At 47.7% G+C, this 18,429-nt stretch overlaps 1 protein-coding gene across 1 annotated transcript; it reads right to left on the bottom strand.

Annotated features, from left to right (window-relative positions):
- Nucleotides 1-17,211, bottom strand: LOC127043230 (solute carrier family 25 member 33-like). The gene is made up of 7 exons (XM_050937069.1): nt 17,112-17,211; nt 6,725-6,901; nt 4,104-4,181; nt 3,671-3,771; nt 1,993-2,059; nt 1,457-1,740; nt 1-1,362 (listed from the first exon to the last, which is right to left on the bottom strand). Exons 1-7 carry the CDS (start codon nt 17,150-17,152, stop codon nt 1,166-1,168), a joined length of 945 nt encoding a protein of 314 aa, XP_050793026.1. The 5' UTR covers nt 17,153-17,211; the 3' UTR covers nt 1-1,165.
- Between the last annotated feature and the right edge of the window lie 1,218 nt (nt 17,212-18,429).

Below are 18,429 nucleotides of genomic sequence, written 5' to 3'. Positions count from 1 at the left end.
TACAGACAGATTTGATGTTTTTAATTTATAGTCTTATTTTTTCCATACACTTAGTGTATTAACAAATCGCTCAACTTCAACACCTGCATCCACACTCTAAACGACATTCACAGGCACAGAACAGTATGTTTCACACACCAGGCATACAGCTTGGTTCTTATATCTACTATTCCTCATGTCTCAGTACCTCCCGTAGAGGAAGGCAGAGTTGGGCCCCTACAGAGAACTGACCTGAGAGAGGAATAGATGGGGTCTATAGTAACACAAGCTGCCCAGGCCAGAGCTCCCCCTGCCAGGATGCCTCCTACTTCTCTTGATACATGGGGCTGCGTTCTAACATCCTGCCCTGACCTCTCTTTAAAGGAGGGGATAAAGGCAGAGTTAATTGTTCAGCTGTATGATTCTTTCCATGGGTGTTTGCTCCCTGAAGGAGATGATGTAAGATGCCTGCTAAGTACCACGCATCCTAGTTTGGATCAGGTTTGGAGAATCCTTTGAAAGAAGACAGTGTAGGGGCTAGGACTCTGTGCAGAATCCTAGTGAGTGGCTGAAGGCCATATCACAAGATCTCTGCTTGCTGCATAATTTCCTTCAGATTTGTTTACTCCCCCTATTCACTGACTACATATCCAGCTATGCCCATAGGCCAGGCCCAAGAAGAAGGGAGCTCCTGGGGCTGTTAACTATACATGTACTTTCTAGTGATGGGGATGACCAGCCAGGGACCCTGGAAGGGCTGAAATATGCATTTGCTTAATTGGCATCCTGCCTCATTTCTTTTTTAAAATGTAATTATAATTAATTTATCCTCCTTTATCCTCTTTGCCCACTGAACTCCATGCCCTTGTGCTTTGCACTGGGAGCCCCCACTGCACATATTCTAGCTGATTTATGCCACCTCAGAGCATCAGACCAGTTACACTTTCTGGAGGTTGATGCTAGAGGTCACGCCCCATCCAGAACATCCAGAACCACCACTCTGGCCTGAGAACACTGCAACCTGTCAGCAGACTGCCACACACAAGGTCATCACCACACAGACCTCCTGCTACAGAGTGACCAGCACTACCTTGTGGAACAGGAAAAACATGTCAAGTCACAAGATTTGAGCCCTCCTGTGCACAGCCAGCAGCCCTCAACAAGGGGCTGGTGCATTTGTGCAGGGTCACACTTTGGTGGCCAAGTGGATGATCAGTTCATAGGTAGCCATCATGATGGCTGTGTTGGGGATCTGGCGCATCATCTGGGCCAGGAGTCCTCGGTACAGAGCCAGGGGTCCCTCTTCTTGGACCACCAGCCGCAGGGTCTGCACAAAGGAGCGATAGCGGGACCCTTCTTCCCGCAACCGTGTCCGGACAACCTCTGGGAAAACAAAGGGATGGGATGTTAGCAGTCACCCTCCAAGCCAGGCCTCTCCCAGCAGGAGGGTGGTGGAAGGGAGGATGGAGCTGCTCACCATGTGGGTATGCAATACATGAGGCACATGTCTTGGAGATGGCAGCAGCTGCCATGAGTCCAAAGAAATCATGGCTGTTTGGTGCAAGTGCAAAGGCTGTTGGGAGGAATGGCTGCTGCTCTCTCAGCTGTTGTTTCAGTGCCTCATAGATGACAAAATGGATGACGGTCTCGGAGACTCCAGCATAGGAGGCACTGATTCCACGGTAAAATCCCCACAAGCCCTCAGTGCGGTACACTCGTATGGCACACTGGAGAGCGTTACTGTGCTTCTCCTCCCTTGCCCTGCAGAGATCAATGGGGGGATTAGAATCACCCACACACAACTCGGCCACTGCCCCTGAATACTGATCAACAGCACATCCCCCACCCTGCCAAAACACACATACCCCTTGTTATTCCTGGCCTGGGTACCTCACAGCTGTGTTTGGAAGCTCACTAATAACTGCTACTTTTCCAGTTTCCTGAAAGCACACATTCTGTCAGTGGGTCACACTCAGCCCCATGCAGTCTGTGTGCATGCGCTACCTTCCTTACCTGGCTTCCAGCTGCATCCTGGTTTTCACCAGCCAGATGGGATTGGTAAGTGTGGCAGAGGTGACCCCTAGGAAGTAGAAGATCAGAGGTCATGACAGGTACCAGAGTGGGGCTACAACCGTGCAGACAGTTTGTGGGGAGTTACTGGTGAGTTAGCTCTTTGTATGCTAGTTAATCTGCAGCTGTTTACCAATTTGAGCAGAGCTTGGGGGTTCCTTGGAACTGCTCTGCTGGGAATGAAGAGTTCTAAGGTGAAGCCTGTTTGGCTCTCCTTCCCCTTACTGGAAGCCACCCCTCCTATGCACAACTCTGTATTTGGCACTGGGCAACCACAGCTGGAATACTGTGTCCTGCTCTGGTGTCCATAATTTAAGAAGGTTGATAAATCGGAGTATGCTCAGAAAAGAGCCAGGAGAATGATTAAAGGATTAGAAAACTTGTTTTATAGTGAGTGACCCAAGGAGCTCAAGCTGATAAGCTTAACAAAGAGTAGGTTGAGGGTGACTTCATCACAATTTATAAGTATCTACATAGGGAACAAATGTTTAATAATGGGCTCCTCAGTCTGGCAGAGAAAGGTCCAATGGGTATAAATTGAAGCTAAACAAATTCAGATGGCAAATAAGGTGCAATGACCATGAGGGTAATTAACCACTGGAACAATTTAGCAAAGGTCCTGGTGAATTCTCCATCACTAACAATTTTTAACTCAAGATGGGACTTTTTTCTAAAAATGTGTGTTCTAGGAATTATTTTGGGGACATTTTGGCCTGTATTACGCAGGAGGTCAGATGAGATGATTACAATGGTCCCTTCTGGCCTTGGAACCTATGAATCTCATAGGCCTTTCATTATAGCCTCATTTCCCCCACCCCTGGTGTCTGGAACCAGAAAGAAGGAGGCTGAACCTCGAATGAGAGGCAGGAAACAATGAGACTTGCTGAGAATGGAGGGTGTCATTAGAGAAAGGGAAGACAACAGAAGCAGGAAAGGCAGTGGGACTGCTGAGGTTGTGTGTAGGGATTAAGTTACCTGGCTCCCCTGTAGGTAGCCCTGTTTCCCAAGGCAATCAAAGAGCTAATGTAGTGATACTCAGACTGAGGCTTGAGAGCCACAAGTGCCACTGCAGGGTCTCCTGCAGCTCTTTGCAGCGCATGATATTAAAACACTGATTTAATTATTAACCAATCAGGATGCTTTTATTAGATTATTAACCAATTGTGGTCGATAAAATAATAATACTGGGTCACTCATTTTGCTGTGAGAATTATATCTATCTATCTTAAAAAAACTAAATATTTCCCATCACACTGTTTAAATATGAATCTACAGCACTATAGTAAATTAAATGAAGTGGCTTTTTTGGTAATGTTGATCACTAATTTGGCTCCTGAACTGCACTGAGGTCTGAGTACCACTGGGCTAAGGCCTAAATCATTGACACTGAACAGCGACTTCAGGTGAATTAAGAGAGGTTGTTGTGTTTCACTGACCTTGGAAGCTGCTGCAGCAGGATGGGGTGGGAGAAAGAGTTTCAGAAGGAATAACAAAGAAATGAGGTGATTATGTGAATGAGAATGGCCTGAACAGTGACACCAGATGGTCAAATCCCCTCATGTTTACAGGGATCCCAGGCTGAATGGGCCCTGTGGTCTAATCTGGCATGGGAGAAGCTCACCTGCACAGACTGCTGAGAGCACATGAACTTTCTTGGACTCAGGTACGAAGACAACATTGAGCCTCTCCTTAGCCCCAGCATAGGCAGCAAAATAAATGGCCCTGGTTGGGGAAGAGACATACATGTGCAGTAGCAATCCACCCAAAAGGAACAACTGAAGCATGAAGGGGCCTTGTTTCCACATAACTTACCCCAGACAGACCCTGCACTGAGGATGACTCAGACAACAGTCATACATGGACACAAGGTGTCACACCGAGCCTCACAAGGCATGGTGAGGGGCCTCCATCGAGTCTCCCCATGGAAGTGCCAGAGACTGCAATGTATCCGGGGCCTGGACACTGTGGGGAGGTGGGGCAGTGACTGGTAAGGACCCTAGGAGAGAGTGTACCCTAGCGAGACCCTATTGGGGGGGTGGGGGGGAGAGTCTTACCTGGAGGGGGCAACTCCAACAAGGTTGGGACCCAGGCCTCGGAAGAGGGAGCGGACTCCTTCCTTCTCCAGGATGGCCCTGTGGAAGAAAAGAATAAATAAAATCAGAGAAGGAGTGGGACCAGGCTGTCTGCTCTCCTAATCCTCCTCCCCCTCCATTTGTCCCTACCAGCCCTTCCCCCTTCTCTACATCTCATTCTCTCTGCATCTCTCCCTGGCCTCCTTCCTCTCACTCCTTTCCTCCACATTTCTCTTGCTCCCCTCATTTTCTATTCATCCACTTCTTCGCTCTCCCCTCAGTATTTCTTCATTTCCCCCAATTTACCTGCACAATCCAGAATCTGTTTATTCACCACCAGTTGTGACCTTTGTCCCAGCCCCAGCAGCTGCCTCAGGGCTTCCCTTCATGTCAGTGCTGCACTGGTGCAGCCAGGGGTGGCTCCAGGCCCCACCATACCAAGCGTGTGCTTGGGGCGGCAAGCCGCAGGGGGCGCTCTGCTAGTTGCCGTGAGGGCAGCAGGCAGGCTGCCCTCGGTGGCTTGCCTGCAGAGGGTCCGCTGGTCCCACTGGACCAGCGGACCCTCCGCAGGCAAGCCACCGAAGGCAGCCTGCCTGCCATGCTTGGGGCAGCAGAATGCCTAGAGCCACCCCTGGGTGCAGCCGTGCCACCGCAGCATCTTCACTAAAGCACTACTATGCCGACCGCAGGAGCTTCTCCCGTCAGCGTAGTTAATCCACTTTCATGAGAGGCAGTAGCTATGTTGATGGGAGAAGCTGTCCTACTGTCACAGTTCTGTCTACACCTGGGGTTAGGTCGGTATAACTGTGTCACTCGGGGTGTCTGATACAGGTATGTAGTAAAGACCTGGCCTCAGACTCACAAGGTATGTCTACACTGCAATCAGACTCCCACAGCTGGCCCCTGCCAGCTGACTCAGGCTTGTGGGGCTCTGGCTACTGTGTAAATCAGGGGTAGGCGACCTATGGCATGCATGCCAAAGGCAGCACGCAAGCTGATTTTCAGTAGCACCCACACTGCCTGGGTCCTGGCCACCGGTCCGGGGTCTCTGCATTTTAATTAAATTTTAAATGAAGCTTCTTAAACATTTTAAAAACCTTATTTACTTTACATACAACCATAGTTTAGTTATATATTACAGACTTGTAGAAAGAGACCTTCTAAAAACGTTAAAAATGTATTACTGGCATGCAAAACCTTAAATCAGAGTGAATAAATGAAGACTCGGCACACCGCTTCTGAAAGGTTGCTGACCCTTGCTTAAACACTCCAGCTCAGGCTGCAGCCCAAGCTCTGGGATCTTTCGACCACGCAGGGTCCTAGAGCTGAGATTCCAGCCCAAACCTGGACATCTACACTGCAATTAAACAGCTCCATGATCCCAAGTCAGCCAGTATGGACCAGCTGTGGGTGTCTGACTGCGGGCCTGGGCCCGGGATTTAAAGCGCTCCTCTGGGCTTCCCGCTGCAGTAGGGAGCTTGGAGGAGCCCTTTAAATCCCAGCCCCAGGCCGGCTGCTGGAGCTGCGGGCTGGGGTCGGGATTTAAAGGGCTCCTCCGAGTTCCCCGCCTCCCGGCCTCACAGCAACAGCAGGCTGGGGCAGGAATTTAAAGCCGATGCGGTCCAGCACAGTGTGCTGGCTCTTGCTTACTTTCACCTCTGCCATCAAGGAACGCTTAACTGACAATGGACTTTGGGAGACACCAATCCACATCTGAGCTTTCCTGGGAACATTCAAACTAACATGTAAACAATGGCTTTGGCCTGCAAAAAACTGAACCATTCATGGACATGTGACTTGCCCAGGTGCCTACAAACTCCATCTTGTTGCTGTGATTTTGCACAGGAGAACAGTGGGGTTTCTGCACACAAGAGGAAGAATATAAAAGGCCCTGGAAACCTCTCCATTTTGTCTTCAGCTGGCTCAAGGGATGGCCTCACCACCCCAAAGAGATGCCTTAAAGAAACTGGAACAAAGGACAGTAACTACGGGCGTGAGAGTGATTGCTGGACCCAGACTAGGAAGGAGTCCAGTCTGTGACAGAAGCATATTGGAACATCTCTGGGGGTAAGATTTCATCTGTAATCAGTTTCTTAATGTATTAGGCTTAGGGCTTGTGTGTTTTGGTTTATTATGCTTGGTAACTTACTTTGTTCTGTCTGTTATTACTTGGAACCACTTAAATCCTATTTTTTATATTTAATAAAACTGGGTTAATTAATAAGCAAAAGAGTAAATAACTGAGACCTGGGGGAGCAAACAACTGTGCATATCTCTCTATCAGTGTTACAGACGGTGGAAAATTTATGAGTTTACCCTGTTTAAGCTTTATGTAGAGTAAAACGGATTTATTTGGAGGTTGGATCCCATTGGGAGTTGGGCGTCTGGGTGCTGCAAACAGGAGCACTTCTTAAGCTGTTTTCAGTTAAGTCTGCAGCTTTGGGGCATGTGGTTTAGACCCAGGGTCTGTGTTGCAACAGATTGGCGTATCTGGCTCAACAAGACTGGCAGGAAAATGGACTTAGAGACAGTCTCAGCACACCAGGTGACAGTCCCAAAGGGGTCTCTGTGATCGAACCCATACAACCCCCTCACCAGCTCACCTCATTAGCTGGAGCACACCAGGGGAGGGTAAGGCTGGACGCACAAACCCTCCATTCAGCCCCTGCAGCTGCACCTCAGGGAGGCAAAGAGGGCGCAGGGCCAACGAGGACGACTGCAGACGTGTCTTCACCACTTCCAGGGGGCAGGTCAGGATGGCTCCAGCTGTACCACCACATCTGAAGAGACAGTGAGGACAGATTGGCATGAACAAGGGTTACTCCTCAGAAACTGGGAGCAGCAGCTCTGATATCTCCCGCATTGTTTCCCCTGTTATCCAGGCCCTCTGGCCTTTGTCACGTGTGGCCTCTCACTCCAGCACTGATTAACATGTTAGCTCCAACAGCTCCTGGTTAGCCCTGTTCAGGTATCAGCACTTGAGACAAGCTGCGTCCCAAGTCCAGGGGGAGGACTCAAACTCATGACCTTTGCACCAGAGCTGCCCACAGCAAATAGCTCAGCTGCCCAGTCCCACCACAGGACTTTGCTGATGATGTCAGCAGCTGACTTAACAGCCCTGAAGAGTGTATGCTCTGCAGGTCCCCAGAGCGGATTCAGTCCCTGTATTAGCACGGCAAGTGTCCCCCCCCATCCCACTCAGCACTTTGTCCACGTGCCTCAGCTTGCCATCGAGGAACCCTCTTTCAGTCTGGAACCCATTCACTCCTGGGCAATTGCTGAAGCTGCCACTGAAGGAGCCAGTTAGTAACAATTGCACTTGTCTCACCAGGGTCTGGGCTGACACCCACCAAACTCGTTAATAACATAAAAGCCACTAATGGCCATCAAATGGGAAGACTTATCTCACTATTGACTCCTTGGGGCTAGACTGGATCTGGTGCCCTAGAGGTGAATGAGGACAGGGCCTTTCTCCAGTCCCTTTGAGGCAGTCAGACCCCACAACATAAGGCCAGACTAGACTCAGAAAAATCGGAAGGCCCCATAGTCCGTACCCATGTTTTGTCCATTCAGGGCCTTTGGCCGAGGGCTCTGGTCTCACATAACCAGCCTGGCTGGTTTGCAGCCCAAAAAATTTGTTCACAGAGACAAATTCTAGCTGGTGACCCTGGCCCTTAGTAGTGGAAGGTGGGATAAGGGAGGTTGAGGAGCTGACAGATTTTTCTTGGGATTGGGATTTTTAAGTCTTTCTCCAAGTACCTGAACATTTTCCCCTCCACTTTGTGTCCAAAGGGACATGGAGGGCAAAATTCTAAGCAGAGGTCCCAGGGAGAGAGGCAGCATGATGGGTATTTGAGGTAACAATCTAAGAGAGCTTCAGACTGATAATTATAGAGGAAAAAGTTACCCAGCAAGGTCAGAGCTGGTGTGGGGAGACTCAGAGCAGGAAGCAGAGAACAGTTAATGGGCATCGATAAAGCTGTGTGGGGGCAGAGGAATGCAATAGCAGGGGGTCAGATCTCTATGACTGGAGTTCTGAATAATAGTCTGACACAATCGGTGCAACTCAGAGACGTCCCCTCTCCAAACTTGTGTAGGTAAAACTATTTATGTCCTTCACTTCTGGACTCTTATAGTTTGCTGTTATCACAGTGACAGGAAGAGACTCTCAAAATCTATTGCAGTGAACTCCTGCAGTTGAAATGGTTAAAAACTGTAATGACATCAAATGCCCCATTGTATCAGTACTACACTCTAGCCCTGTCTTCCCATATTATATTTGGCTTGATAAGAAAGGTCCCTCGTCAGAGGGTCTGGGCACCTGATGTCTTTCAGTGTCATCAGTCAATATGTGCAATAGTCATCAGTAGCAGTTACAGCTGGCAGGAGCCCGGGGATTGGACACTATTTAGCAAGAGAGCCAGTATCAGGTTCAAAAGGCAACTCTGTGACAAATACTGAGGATCCCAGTTCATGGTGGTGTGGAGAACTCAGTTAAATAGCCTGACAACATGTGGGACCCAAAAGACAGCCCCACCTGGGTCCAATGTCAGATCATTGAGCGCTGTACAGGCTGGAGAGCTCGGAAGTAAATCTTAGGGTATCAGCACAAGGAGTTAAATAGCAAAAGGCACAAGGGCAAAAATAAAATCTATCAATGCGTCTATACCAGGGGTCGGCAACCTCTGAGAAGTGGCGTGCCAAGTCTTCAGTAATTTAAGGTTTCGCATGCCAGTAATAAAATTTACATTTATAGGGCCCCCCTGACAGAACCCCAGACTGGCAGCAGGCTGAGCGGGGCCAGTGGCCGGGACCCCGGCTGGCAGGGGCCAGTGGCCGGGACCCCAGACGGGCAGCGGTCTGAGCGGCTCGGCCCACTGCCAGTCTGGGGTTCCATCTGCCACCCGCGCTGCCAGTCTCGGGTTCTAGCCGCCGGCCCCTGCCAGCCGGGGTCCTGGTCGCTGGCCCCACTCAGCCCGCTGCCAGCCCAGGATTCCGTCCATTCAGGCCGGCAGTGGGCTGAAGAGGGCCCGCTCAGCCCACCTGGGGTTCTGTTCACCCAGGCTGGCACCAGGATGAGTGGGGCTGGTGGCTGGGACCCCAGACCAGCAGTACAGGTGGCGGACAGAACCCCAGACTGGCGGTGGGCTGAGAGGTCTGGAGTTCCGGCCGCCACTCCTGTGAGCCGGGGTCCTGGCCGTCAGCCCCGTTCAGCCCGTTGCTGGCCTAGGATTCCGTTCACCCCGGCTAGCAGTGGGCTGAGCGGGGCTGGGACCCTGGCTGGAAGCAGTGTGCCAGTATAAATCGGCTCGCGAGCCGCCTTTGGCACATGTGCTGTAGGTTCCGACCCCTGATCTATACCAAGTTTAGAAGCCTGAAGGCAAAAGTTAGGTGAACTAGAATGCATGGCCATGGAAAAGGAGCTTATTGTCAGAAGCATTACTAAAACACAGATGACTTACAAATCAATGAGATATCACAGTTAAGGCTAAGATTATGTCACAGAATCTGCGACTTCCAGAGATCTCTGTGCATTTTCTGCTTCAGCCCTGCCACGGGCAGCCTCTGCAGCTCCCAGCCACTGTGGGAGGGACCCCAGAGCCGCAACAGGGGTGGGTTCTGGACCCCCCCACTCCCTCCCCATTTTGTCACAGTTATTTTTAGTAAGAGTGAGGGACAGGTCATGGGCTTCAGTTAATTTTTGTTTATTGCCCATGACCTTCACTAAAAATTACCATGACAAAATTTTAGCCTTAACTGTAGTACCTGGCTATGACTATATGCAGAGGACAGATTAGGTGGTAGAGAGGAGGGAGCAGTGCTAGACCCAATAAATTCCATTATGATAAACTAATCTGTATGGATGCAAATCCCAAGACATAGGAATACAAATATATAAGCAGGGTTTCACTCCCTGCCTGCAGATCAGGGAAAGGTTTTTGAGTGCAGTGGTGAGTGAGATCACAGAGGCAACAAAGTCCAATAAAATGCTACTAAATGGGTGATTTCAGCTGGTGAAATGTCACAATGGGACACGGTTTAGAGAAGCAAATTCTTGGTACTTTAAAGGATTACTTCTTGGAATAGCTAGTCCTACAGCACACAGGAGGAGAGGCTATTCATAACTTTGCTGTATGTAACCCACAATTGATTCAAGTAATAAATGTAGTTGAGTCCCTTAATACTAATGACCACAATACCATCCTAAGGGGAGCAAAGATACTAGGAACTTGCATAGTGATGCTGTACTTTAGAAAGGAGGATTTAAAAACAAAAAAGTGAGGAAGCTAGTCAAAAAGGCCATAAGGTCAAAAGCAAAGAAATTAAATTCCTTAGGTGAATGATAGAAGCTGCTTACGCAACCATAAGGGAGCCCCAAATGAAATGCAGATCTGTATACGGTATAGCTAAATGGCAAGGCTCCAGAAGTTCTCTCAGGGCGCTAAGGACTAGAAGTATATCAGGAACAAAAGATACTCTAACAATAGCATAGCTGCTGTACTAAAGGGGGATGGTAAAATGATTTGTAATTATGCAGAAAAGGCAGAAGTGCTCAATAAATATTTCTGTTCTGTATTTGGAAAGAAGCAGGATTAGGTAATCCTATCACGAGAATGGCAAATACCTTCTAGTCCTTCAGTAACTAAAGAAGATGTTAAATATCATCCACTAGAGGTTTGGGAGTTGCATAGCTATAAGAAGAATCACTTAAGGGATGTAATTTATGTGTGAGGAATGTTCTAAAGAGGGAGACCTCTAACCATGAGAGAGGTCTTCTGCCCAGCACTGCTTTTTCTATACTTGTGGAAGAATGGATGTCTGAGCAAAGCCACTAGAAACAAAAATTTTAACATCAACAGGCCCAGATAGCCAATTCCTTTAGGATACTTGAGTGCAGGTTGAGGACATCTCTCATTCTCAGAGGTTATCTTTTAATAAATTTTTGAACATTGGGGAAATTCCAAAGGACTGGAAGAGTGCTAATGTGCCAAAATTTAAGAAGGGCAAAGGGATAGCCTGGGATACTATAAGCTGGTTAGCCTGACATCAAACCTGGGCAAAATAAGGGGAAAAGAGGATATGGGATTCAATCAATAAAGAATTAAAGGATGGGAATTTAATGTTAATCAACATGGTTTTATGAAAAATCATCTGTCAAACTAACTTGCAATCTCAAAGGATGAAATCAAGTTTGGTTGACAAAGGTAACTAATAGTCAGACTTCTGTAAGGCATTTGACGTAGTACCTGAAATTCTGATTAAAAAATTAGCACTGTATTGTACCAAAGCATGTGTTAAATGGATTAAGAACTGGTGAACCAACAAATCTCAAAAAGAAGTTATCTATGGGTAAGTTATCAAATGGGGGTGTGTGTCTAGTGAGATTCTGCAGGGATTGATACTATTGGCCTGATGCTGTTCAATATTTTCATCAATGATGTGGAAGTAAATATAAAATCACTGCTGATAAAATTTGCAGATAACACTAAGACTGGCAGTGATGAATAATGAAGACAGGCCAGTCACAGAAAATAATCTGGATTTTTTGGTAAACTGGGCCCATTCAAACAAAATGAATTTTAATACAGCCAAAAGCTGTATCTAGAAAAAAGAATGCAGGCCATGCCTACAGAATGGGGGACTGTATCCTGGAGATGCCATATGAAAAGGATTTAGAGGTCACTGTGAACCAACAACTTACAACATCTCTCTGGGAGTGCTTGTTAACAAAAAGGTCTAATATAATCCTAGAATATGTAAACAAGGAAGTAGTCAGTAGGAACAGGGAGTGATTTTATCTCTGAATATGGCATTAGTGAGACTAATACAGGAATAGTTCATCCAATTCTGGTGTCCACATTTTAAAAAGGATGTTGAAAAATCTGGAGAGGGTGCAGAGAAAAGCTACAAAAATGACTCAAGGGCTAGAGACAATGCCTTATAGTGAGAGACTTAGAGAGATCAATCAAAAAGAAGATTAAGATGCGATTTGATTACAGCGTTTGTACCTTCACGGGGAGAAAATACCAGGTACTAAAGGTCTATTTAATCTAGTAGAAAAATGCCTAACAAGAACCAGGGGGTAGAATTTAAAGCTGGAGAAAAATGCAAATTAGAGCTGAGGCACAAACTGTGATTAACCACTGGAACTAACTACCAACGGAAGTAGTGGATTTCCCATTCCTTGGTGTCTTCAAACCAAGACTGGATGCCTTTCTGGAAGATATGCTTTAGCCAGTTTGGGCTCTATATAGAGGTACGTACAGGTAATGGTATGGCCTGTGTTCGCAAGAGGTCAAATTGGATTTTGGCCTTACAATCAATGAATCGGGTAAGGAGGTTAAAGATATTGTAAAGAAGCAAAGCAATTTCTTTACCACTGAGGATTTTGGGGTGATATCTACCACAAACCCTGCTCTTTTGTGGTAACAAAGCTGAGGAACTGCCAGAAACTGATGTCTCAAAAGAGAAGATGCTGGAATAAACAGATAAATTAAAGAACAAGTCACCATGAATAGATGGTGCATCCATGGATTCTGAGGAATTTAAGAATGAAGAGCTGAGTTGTTAATAGAAATATGCAACCTAATTGAAATCAGCTATTGTACTGTTGTACCAATCCTCTGTACCAGGAAAACTGACTGAAATAATAATTATAAACTCTCTGTGTGAACATAAACAGGGACAAACCATCACTGCTTCTGCAAAGGAAAATCTGTTATTCTTTGAATTTATCAATAAAATAGCAAATTAAGGAGAACTGGCTGACATAGCTTTCAAAAAGCCTTTATCAAGGGCCCTCACAAGAGGCTGTAAAGGAAAGCAAGCAGCATGGGGTGAGAGGTGAACTTCTGTCATAGAATGGAAACTAAGAGAAAGCCAATTTCCATCACAGCAAAAGGTTAGGAATGGGCTTCCTTCTTCTATACTAGGATTGATATTGTTTAATTAATTATTTGGAAAGCAGGGAGGGGTGAACAGTGAGGTGGTAAAATTTGTAAATGACAATTATTTAGATTAGTCAAGACTGGAGAAGACTGTGAGGAACTTCAGAAGGCCCTAACCAAGTGAGGTGAATAGGCAAAACAAAAGTAGATTAGATTTAGGCATGACAAATGCAAGGCAATGCACACTGCAAGGAATCATCTGGATTCCTCCTACACCTTATTGGGTTCTCAATTAACTGTAACCTGGATGTCCTTGTGCGCAATAAAAACCTCTTTTCCATGGGCAGTGGGAATCAAAAATTCCAACAAAATGTTATGATGCAGAGGAATGGGATGGAGAATAATACTGGAGCTATTCCAACACCTTTATAAAAGCAATGGAATGCTCTCACATAGAACAACACTGTGTTCATCTCTGGTCACCCTTTCTGGAAGATGACATAGATGGAACAGAGACAGGGTATGGAGATGGGGAGCAAAAATGATGTGAGGCCTGGAGCAGATTAGGAGGTAAAACTGCAAAGACTAGTTTAGAGAGACTAAAAGGGGATATGATAAAGGTATACAAAATAAAAATGGGAACTGAGAGGGTAGATGGGGTACTCTTTACTCTCACAATGAAAGGTAGCAAATTGAAAACCAATAAAACACTTCATACATGCATAATTAGCCTGAGGAATTCATGGTTACAAAATAATCAGAGTTCAAGAGCTTAATGGGATTAAAAAAAAGGAGCTGACATTTATACAGATAATTAGAACTCCAGTTACATTAGTAAGGATTAAAACCTCGAGATGTTTGGAAGGGATATAACCTTGTCATAAACAGATAGCTAAGGGTTAATGTCTCTTTCACCTGAAAAAAAAAAAAGTATCCTGAAACACCTGACCAGAGGACCAATCAGGAAACCAGACTTTTTTCAACTCTGGGTGGAGGGAAGTTTGTGTCTGAGTTCTTTGTCTTCTGCCTGAATCTCTCTCAGCTAGAGAAGGATTTTTTCTATTTCCTGCTTTCAAATCTTCTGTTTCCAAGTTGTGAGTACAAAGTTGGTTTTTTGTTTTGTATTTACATGTCTATAGTTGCTGGAGTGCTTTAAATTGTATTCTTTTGAATAAAGCTGTTTATTCAATATTCTTTTAAGCAATTGACCCTATATTTGTCACCTTAATACAGAGAGACCATTTGTATGTATTTTTCTTTCTTTTTATATAAAGCTTTCTTTTAAGACCTGTTGGAGTTTTTCTTTAGTGAGGAACTCCAGGGAATTGGGTCTGCAGCTCACCAGGGAATTGGTGGGAGGAAGAAGTCAGGGGAAAACCTGTGTGTGTTAGATGTACTAGCCTGACTTTGCATTCACTCTGGATGAGGGGGGAAGAGAGATTGACTCTCGGTAATTCTGTTCTCCAGGCTGGGAACGGGGAGGGTGGAATCCCTCTGCTTAGATTCACGGAGGTTGCTTCTGTGTATCTCTCCAGGAACACCTGGAGGGGGGGAAAGGGAAAAGGTTTATTTCCCTTTGTTGTGAGACTCAAGGGATTTGGGTCTTGGGGTCCCCAGGGAAGGTTTTTGGGGGGACCAGAGTGCCCCAAAACACTCTAATTTTTTGGGTGGTGGCAGCAGTACCAGGTCCAAGCTGGTAACTAAGCTTGGAGGTTTTCATGCTAACCCCCATATTTTGGACGCTAAGGTCCAAATCTGGGACTACGTTACTGACAAACCTCTCCCGTTGAGGGGAACAAGCTGACCTCTAGCCATTGGGGGCCAAGAGGAAACTTTCCTGGGGGGGAGAGGAGGGGAACATAGGTTATGCCATCACTGCCTTCTGCCAGGTTTCCTGCCCCTTCCTCTAAAACTTCTGGTACTAGCCACTATTAGACACAGGTCACTGGACTAAACAAACCATTGGTTGGACTCAATCTGGCAGTTCCCATGAGATACAGTTGCTGAGCTCAGTGAAATATAAGGGCAAACAGAAACAGGATAGCTGAATATATAATAATAATATTTTGCTTTTTGCTGGCACCAGTAATTGGAGCATTACAAAACACTTTAAAACATTAATAATTTAGGTCTCACCCTCACCGTATCAGACAAATAGCTACTATTTCCCCTCCTTGTATAAAAGGGGAAAATGAGACAAAGAGGTGGGAAGGGACTTGTTTAAGGTCACACAGCCGGTCATTGACAGAACTGGGATTAGGTCACTCTCCCCCCACCCCAATCCACCTATTTCCACAGCTGGGAACAAAACCTTGATTCTTGACTCTCAGGCCTCCTCTAGCCACCAGTAACCAGACCTCATTTTCTTCTAATATTAGCCAAGTGCAAAAGCTACAACAAAATGTAAAGCAGAAGCTATGCAGGAATTTGTCCTTTATTTTGCTAATCAGAGGGTTTATTCTTGGGGAGCAGCCAAGATGTCCCTGGACTGACTATGCTGAGATGAGGTGATCCAGCTCTCAATCCCTGACTCCCCTTAACGTCTGCACCCACACATTTCCTGCTGAATCCAGATGGGCGATCTAGGTGGAAAAACTGGCCTAGCAACCAACCAACCTCACTCTCTAAGGTTCTACACAAGTACAGTCCTAGCAACTTGCACAAGGTTAAGCCTGCACTTGAGACTGAAATAGGAGTGTGTAGGTCAGGCCTGAAGGGCACTGCTAGTAACCAGGGCGTGGGGATGAATAGGATCCTCTGCACTGAACCCTTTAGCATAGGGGTTCTCAAAGTGGGGGTTGGGACCCCTCAGGGGGTGACAGGGTTATTACATGGGGCGTTGCGAGTTGTCAGCCTCCACCCCAAATGTCGCTTTTCCTCCAGTATTTATAATGGTGTTAAATATATAAAAAAGTTTTTAATGTATAAGGAGGGGGTCGCACTCAGAGGCTTGCTGTGTGAAAGGGCTCACCAGTACAAAAGTCTGAGAATCCCTCCTTTAGCAGCTGCTCTTGGGAGCCAAAATTTATGGAACTAGAATCTGCAGAGGAGGCGGCAGCGCCTCTTTCCTCATGTTCCAGCCACCATGAGAGTGAGGGACAGAGGGAGATTCATGCAGATAATCTGGGGCTGTTGTGTCCCTAATCCCACCCTGTGCTCCCCTCAGGAGAGGATGGAGAGAGGTGAGATATACAGTAGCAATCACTGAAGGGGAAAAACACAGGATGAGGGTGTACTGTGAAAGTCAGGGAGACTGGAAACTCATATCCCCATCTGGTCTTGAGAATGGGCAAGTCAGGGCCTTGCAGGGATAACAAGGTTTTGCAGCCCAGAAGCATGGGAGGAATCTGGCACTCAGAAGGGACAGCAGAGAAATACACAAGAATGTACCCCAGAAACAGAGGTCAAAGCATTTGGGAGAGGAATAGGTGAGACAAGTGTGTACCCCCGGAAGCAGGGTTCAGGTGAGGCATGTGGGGGACAACACAGATACAAGGTTCCTGCCTTAGAGATAGGAAAGCACATATGGGAGACACTCAAGAGAAGGCACAATAAGAGATATACTGTTGAACCTGCCCAGCTGAGAAAAGGAGAACCACCAGGTAATGGGGTGACAGATATAGGGATGGGTACCTCCTAAATTCCAGTTGATGAGACCATGACACAACCCAGAGAAGGGGCATCCCCAACTCTGCAGAATCAGGCACCCAAAGCACAATGATGTCTGCAGCCTGTGCCTGCCTGCAGCTGCCCCAGTAGGTTCTGCTGATTAGGGGAGGGGCGAGAACTGTGACTAAGGGCTCGGGGCAAAGAGCTCTTGAGCCCCATCCCCTGCTACGCCCCCGTCAGTGGTGTTGGGGGTTGGGCTCTCCAGTCCCTTCTGGGTCCCGCCTGAGTCTCCTCCGGGCCGGTCTGCTCAAGCCAGGAGCCAGGGCCACGTGCGCAGACACACAACTCCTGCCTTTCCCTCCCTCGTGCCGCGCCGCGCCGCGGCGGGGCCTGCGGGCCAGGAACTGGGGGGCTCCCTGCACGGCAAGGGGGGGGACCGGCCCGCGAGCCCCGCCCGCCGCAGGACCGCGCGCGCGCGCGCGCGCTCGCTCACCCTCCCGCGAGCAGGTGCAGCGCCGTGCTCCGATAGTGCATCGCCGGCGCGCGGGGCCTCTGCGGCGCCTGTCTCCGAGCGGCGGGCGCGGCGCTCCTCGCTTCCGCCCGGCGCCGCAGCCCCCGCCTCCCATTGGTCCGCGGCAGACCCGCCCCTCCCGCTCCGCCGTGACGCGACGGCCGGCCGAGGAACGCGCCCCGCCCGGCGGGAACAGGGTGTCCCGCTCGCTGCCGGCCCCGAGCGCGGCTGTCCCGCGCGGGAGGTGGAGGGGGGTTGTCGGGCCGGGCGGCTGTTTCCAGCCCTCGCACGAGCAGTGCAGGTCGGGAACGGGGGAGCGCTGCTGCTGCAGCGGATTCTTGGGGGTGGCGTGGGGCGCAGGGGCCGAGACGAGTAGAAGCTGGTGGGGGTTTCCAGCAGGTGGACAGAGGGGCGCAGGCTAGTTGGGGAGGGGGATTGGGAAGGGCAGTAAAACCGGTGGGTTCCCTGCGGAGCTCATGGGTAAGGATCCAACATGTCTGAAATGTCCCTGTATGGTTTCCTAGCTTCCTTTCCATTGTCTAAACTCTCCCTCCGAGTGAAACGTGCCTGTTGCTGTGTTTCGATCTAACCATAGCTCCTGCGGAAAGATAGATTAACTGCAAGCTTCGGGACTCTCCCTTGCTCTCCCTGTATATCTGGGTACCAGCAACGACTGATGATAAAATTCTCACTCTCTCTGTAGCACCTTCCATCCCAGGAACTCAGAAGTCTTTGCAAAAAGCAATTCAGTGTCAACAAAAAAAAAATCTCATTATCCTTAATGTCAAGATGGGGAAACTGAGACACATAAAGGTTAAAGTGCCTTGTCCAAGATTGTGTAGCAGGAAAGTGATAGAGCCAGCTAACAGAACCCATGTGTCCTATGTTCCATTCCCCATGCTCAATCAACCAAAGCCACAGTCTCTCTCTGCTAATATATAATTTTATATGAAATAAGGCTAATACACACTAAAGGCAGAAACGTTTCCTGAAAGAATTAAGTCTCTGGCTTTGTATGTAAAAGGTTGTCTAGACCTGATACTGCAGTTTGAACATTAGCGTACATAGATGATGAGAGCTCTTTAGCCCAAGAAATTGTGTGTGCTTCCACAAACTCCTCTTTGTTTTATGGGTTTGAATTGATTCAGAATCTGCACACAAATCATATTCATCACAACACTGCATTCTTATACTGCAGGTTTCAGGTCACCTGTGGGATTTGGGATACTCTTAGTTATTCTAATGTCATGTTTCTCTTCATTGTATTTTAATAGTGGCTGGTGCAGGTGCCAGCTTAGCA

This window comes from Gopherus flavomarginatus, chromosome 1 (assembly GCF_025201925.1).
Source record: "Gopherus flavomarginatus isolate rGopFla2 chromosome 1, rGopFla2.mat.asm, whole genome shotgun sequence".
Lineage (NCBI taxonomy): Eukaryota > Metazoa > Chordata > Testudines > Testudinidae > Gopherus > Gopherus flavomarginatus.
The sequence above is the reverse complement of the archived record's forward strand: the minus strand, read 5'-3'. Positions and strand labels throughout refer to the sequence as shown.

Excerpts from the sequence above, each read along its gene's own strand:
- LOC127043230 (XM_050937069.1), bottom strand. The coding sequence starts at position 17,152 with ATGCACTATCGGAGCACGGCGCTGCACCTGCTCGCGGGAGG. Across the intron at positions 4,182-6,724 it reads GGTGTGCTCCAGCTAATGAG|GGCCATCCTGGAGAAGGAAG; the intron begins GTGAGCTGGTGA and ends TTTCTTCCACAG. Across the intron at positions 1,741-1,992 it reads AGGATGCAGCTGGAAGCCAG|GGCAAGGGAGGAGAAGCACA; the intron begins GTAAGGAAGGTA and ends TGATCTCTGCAG.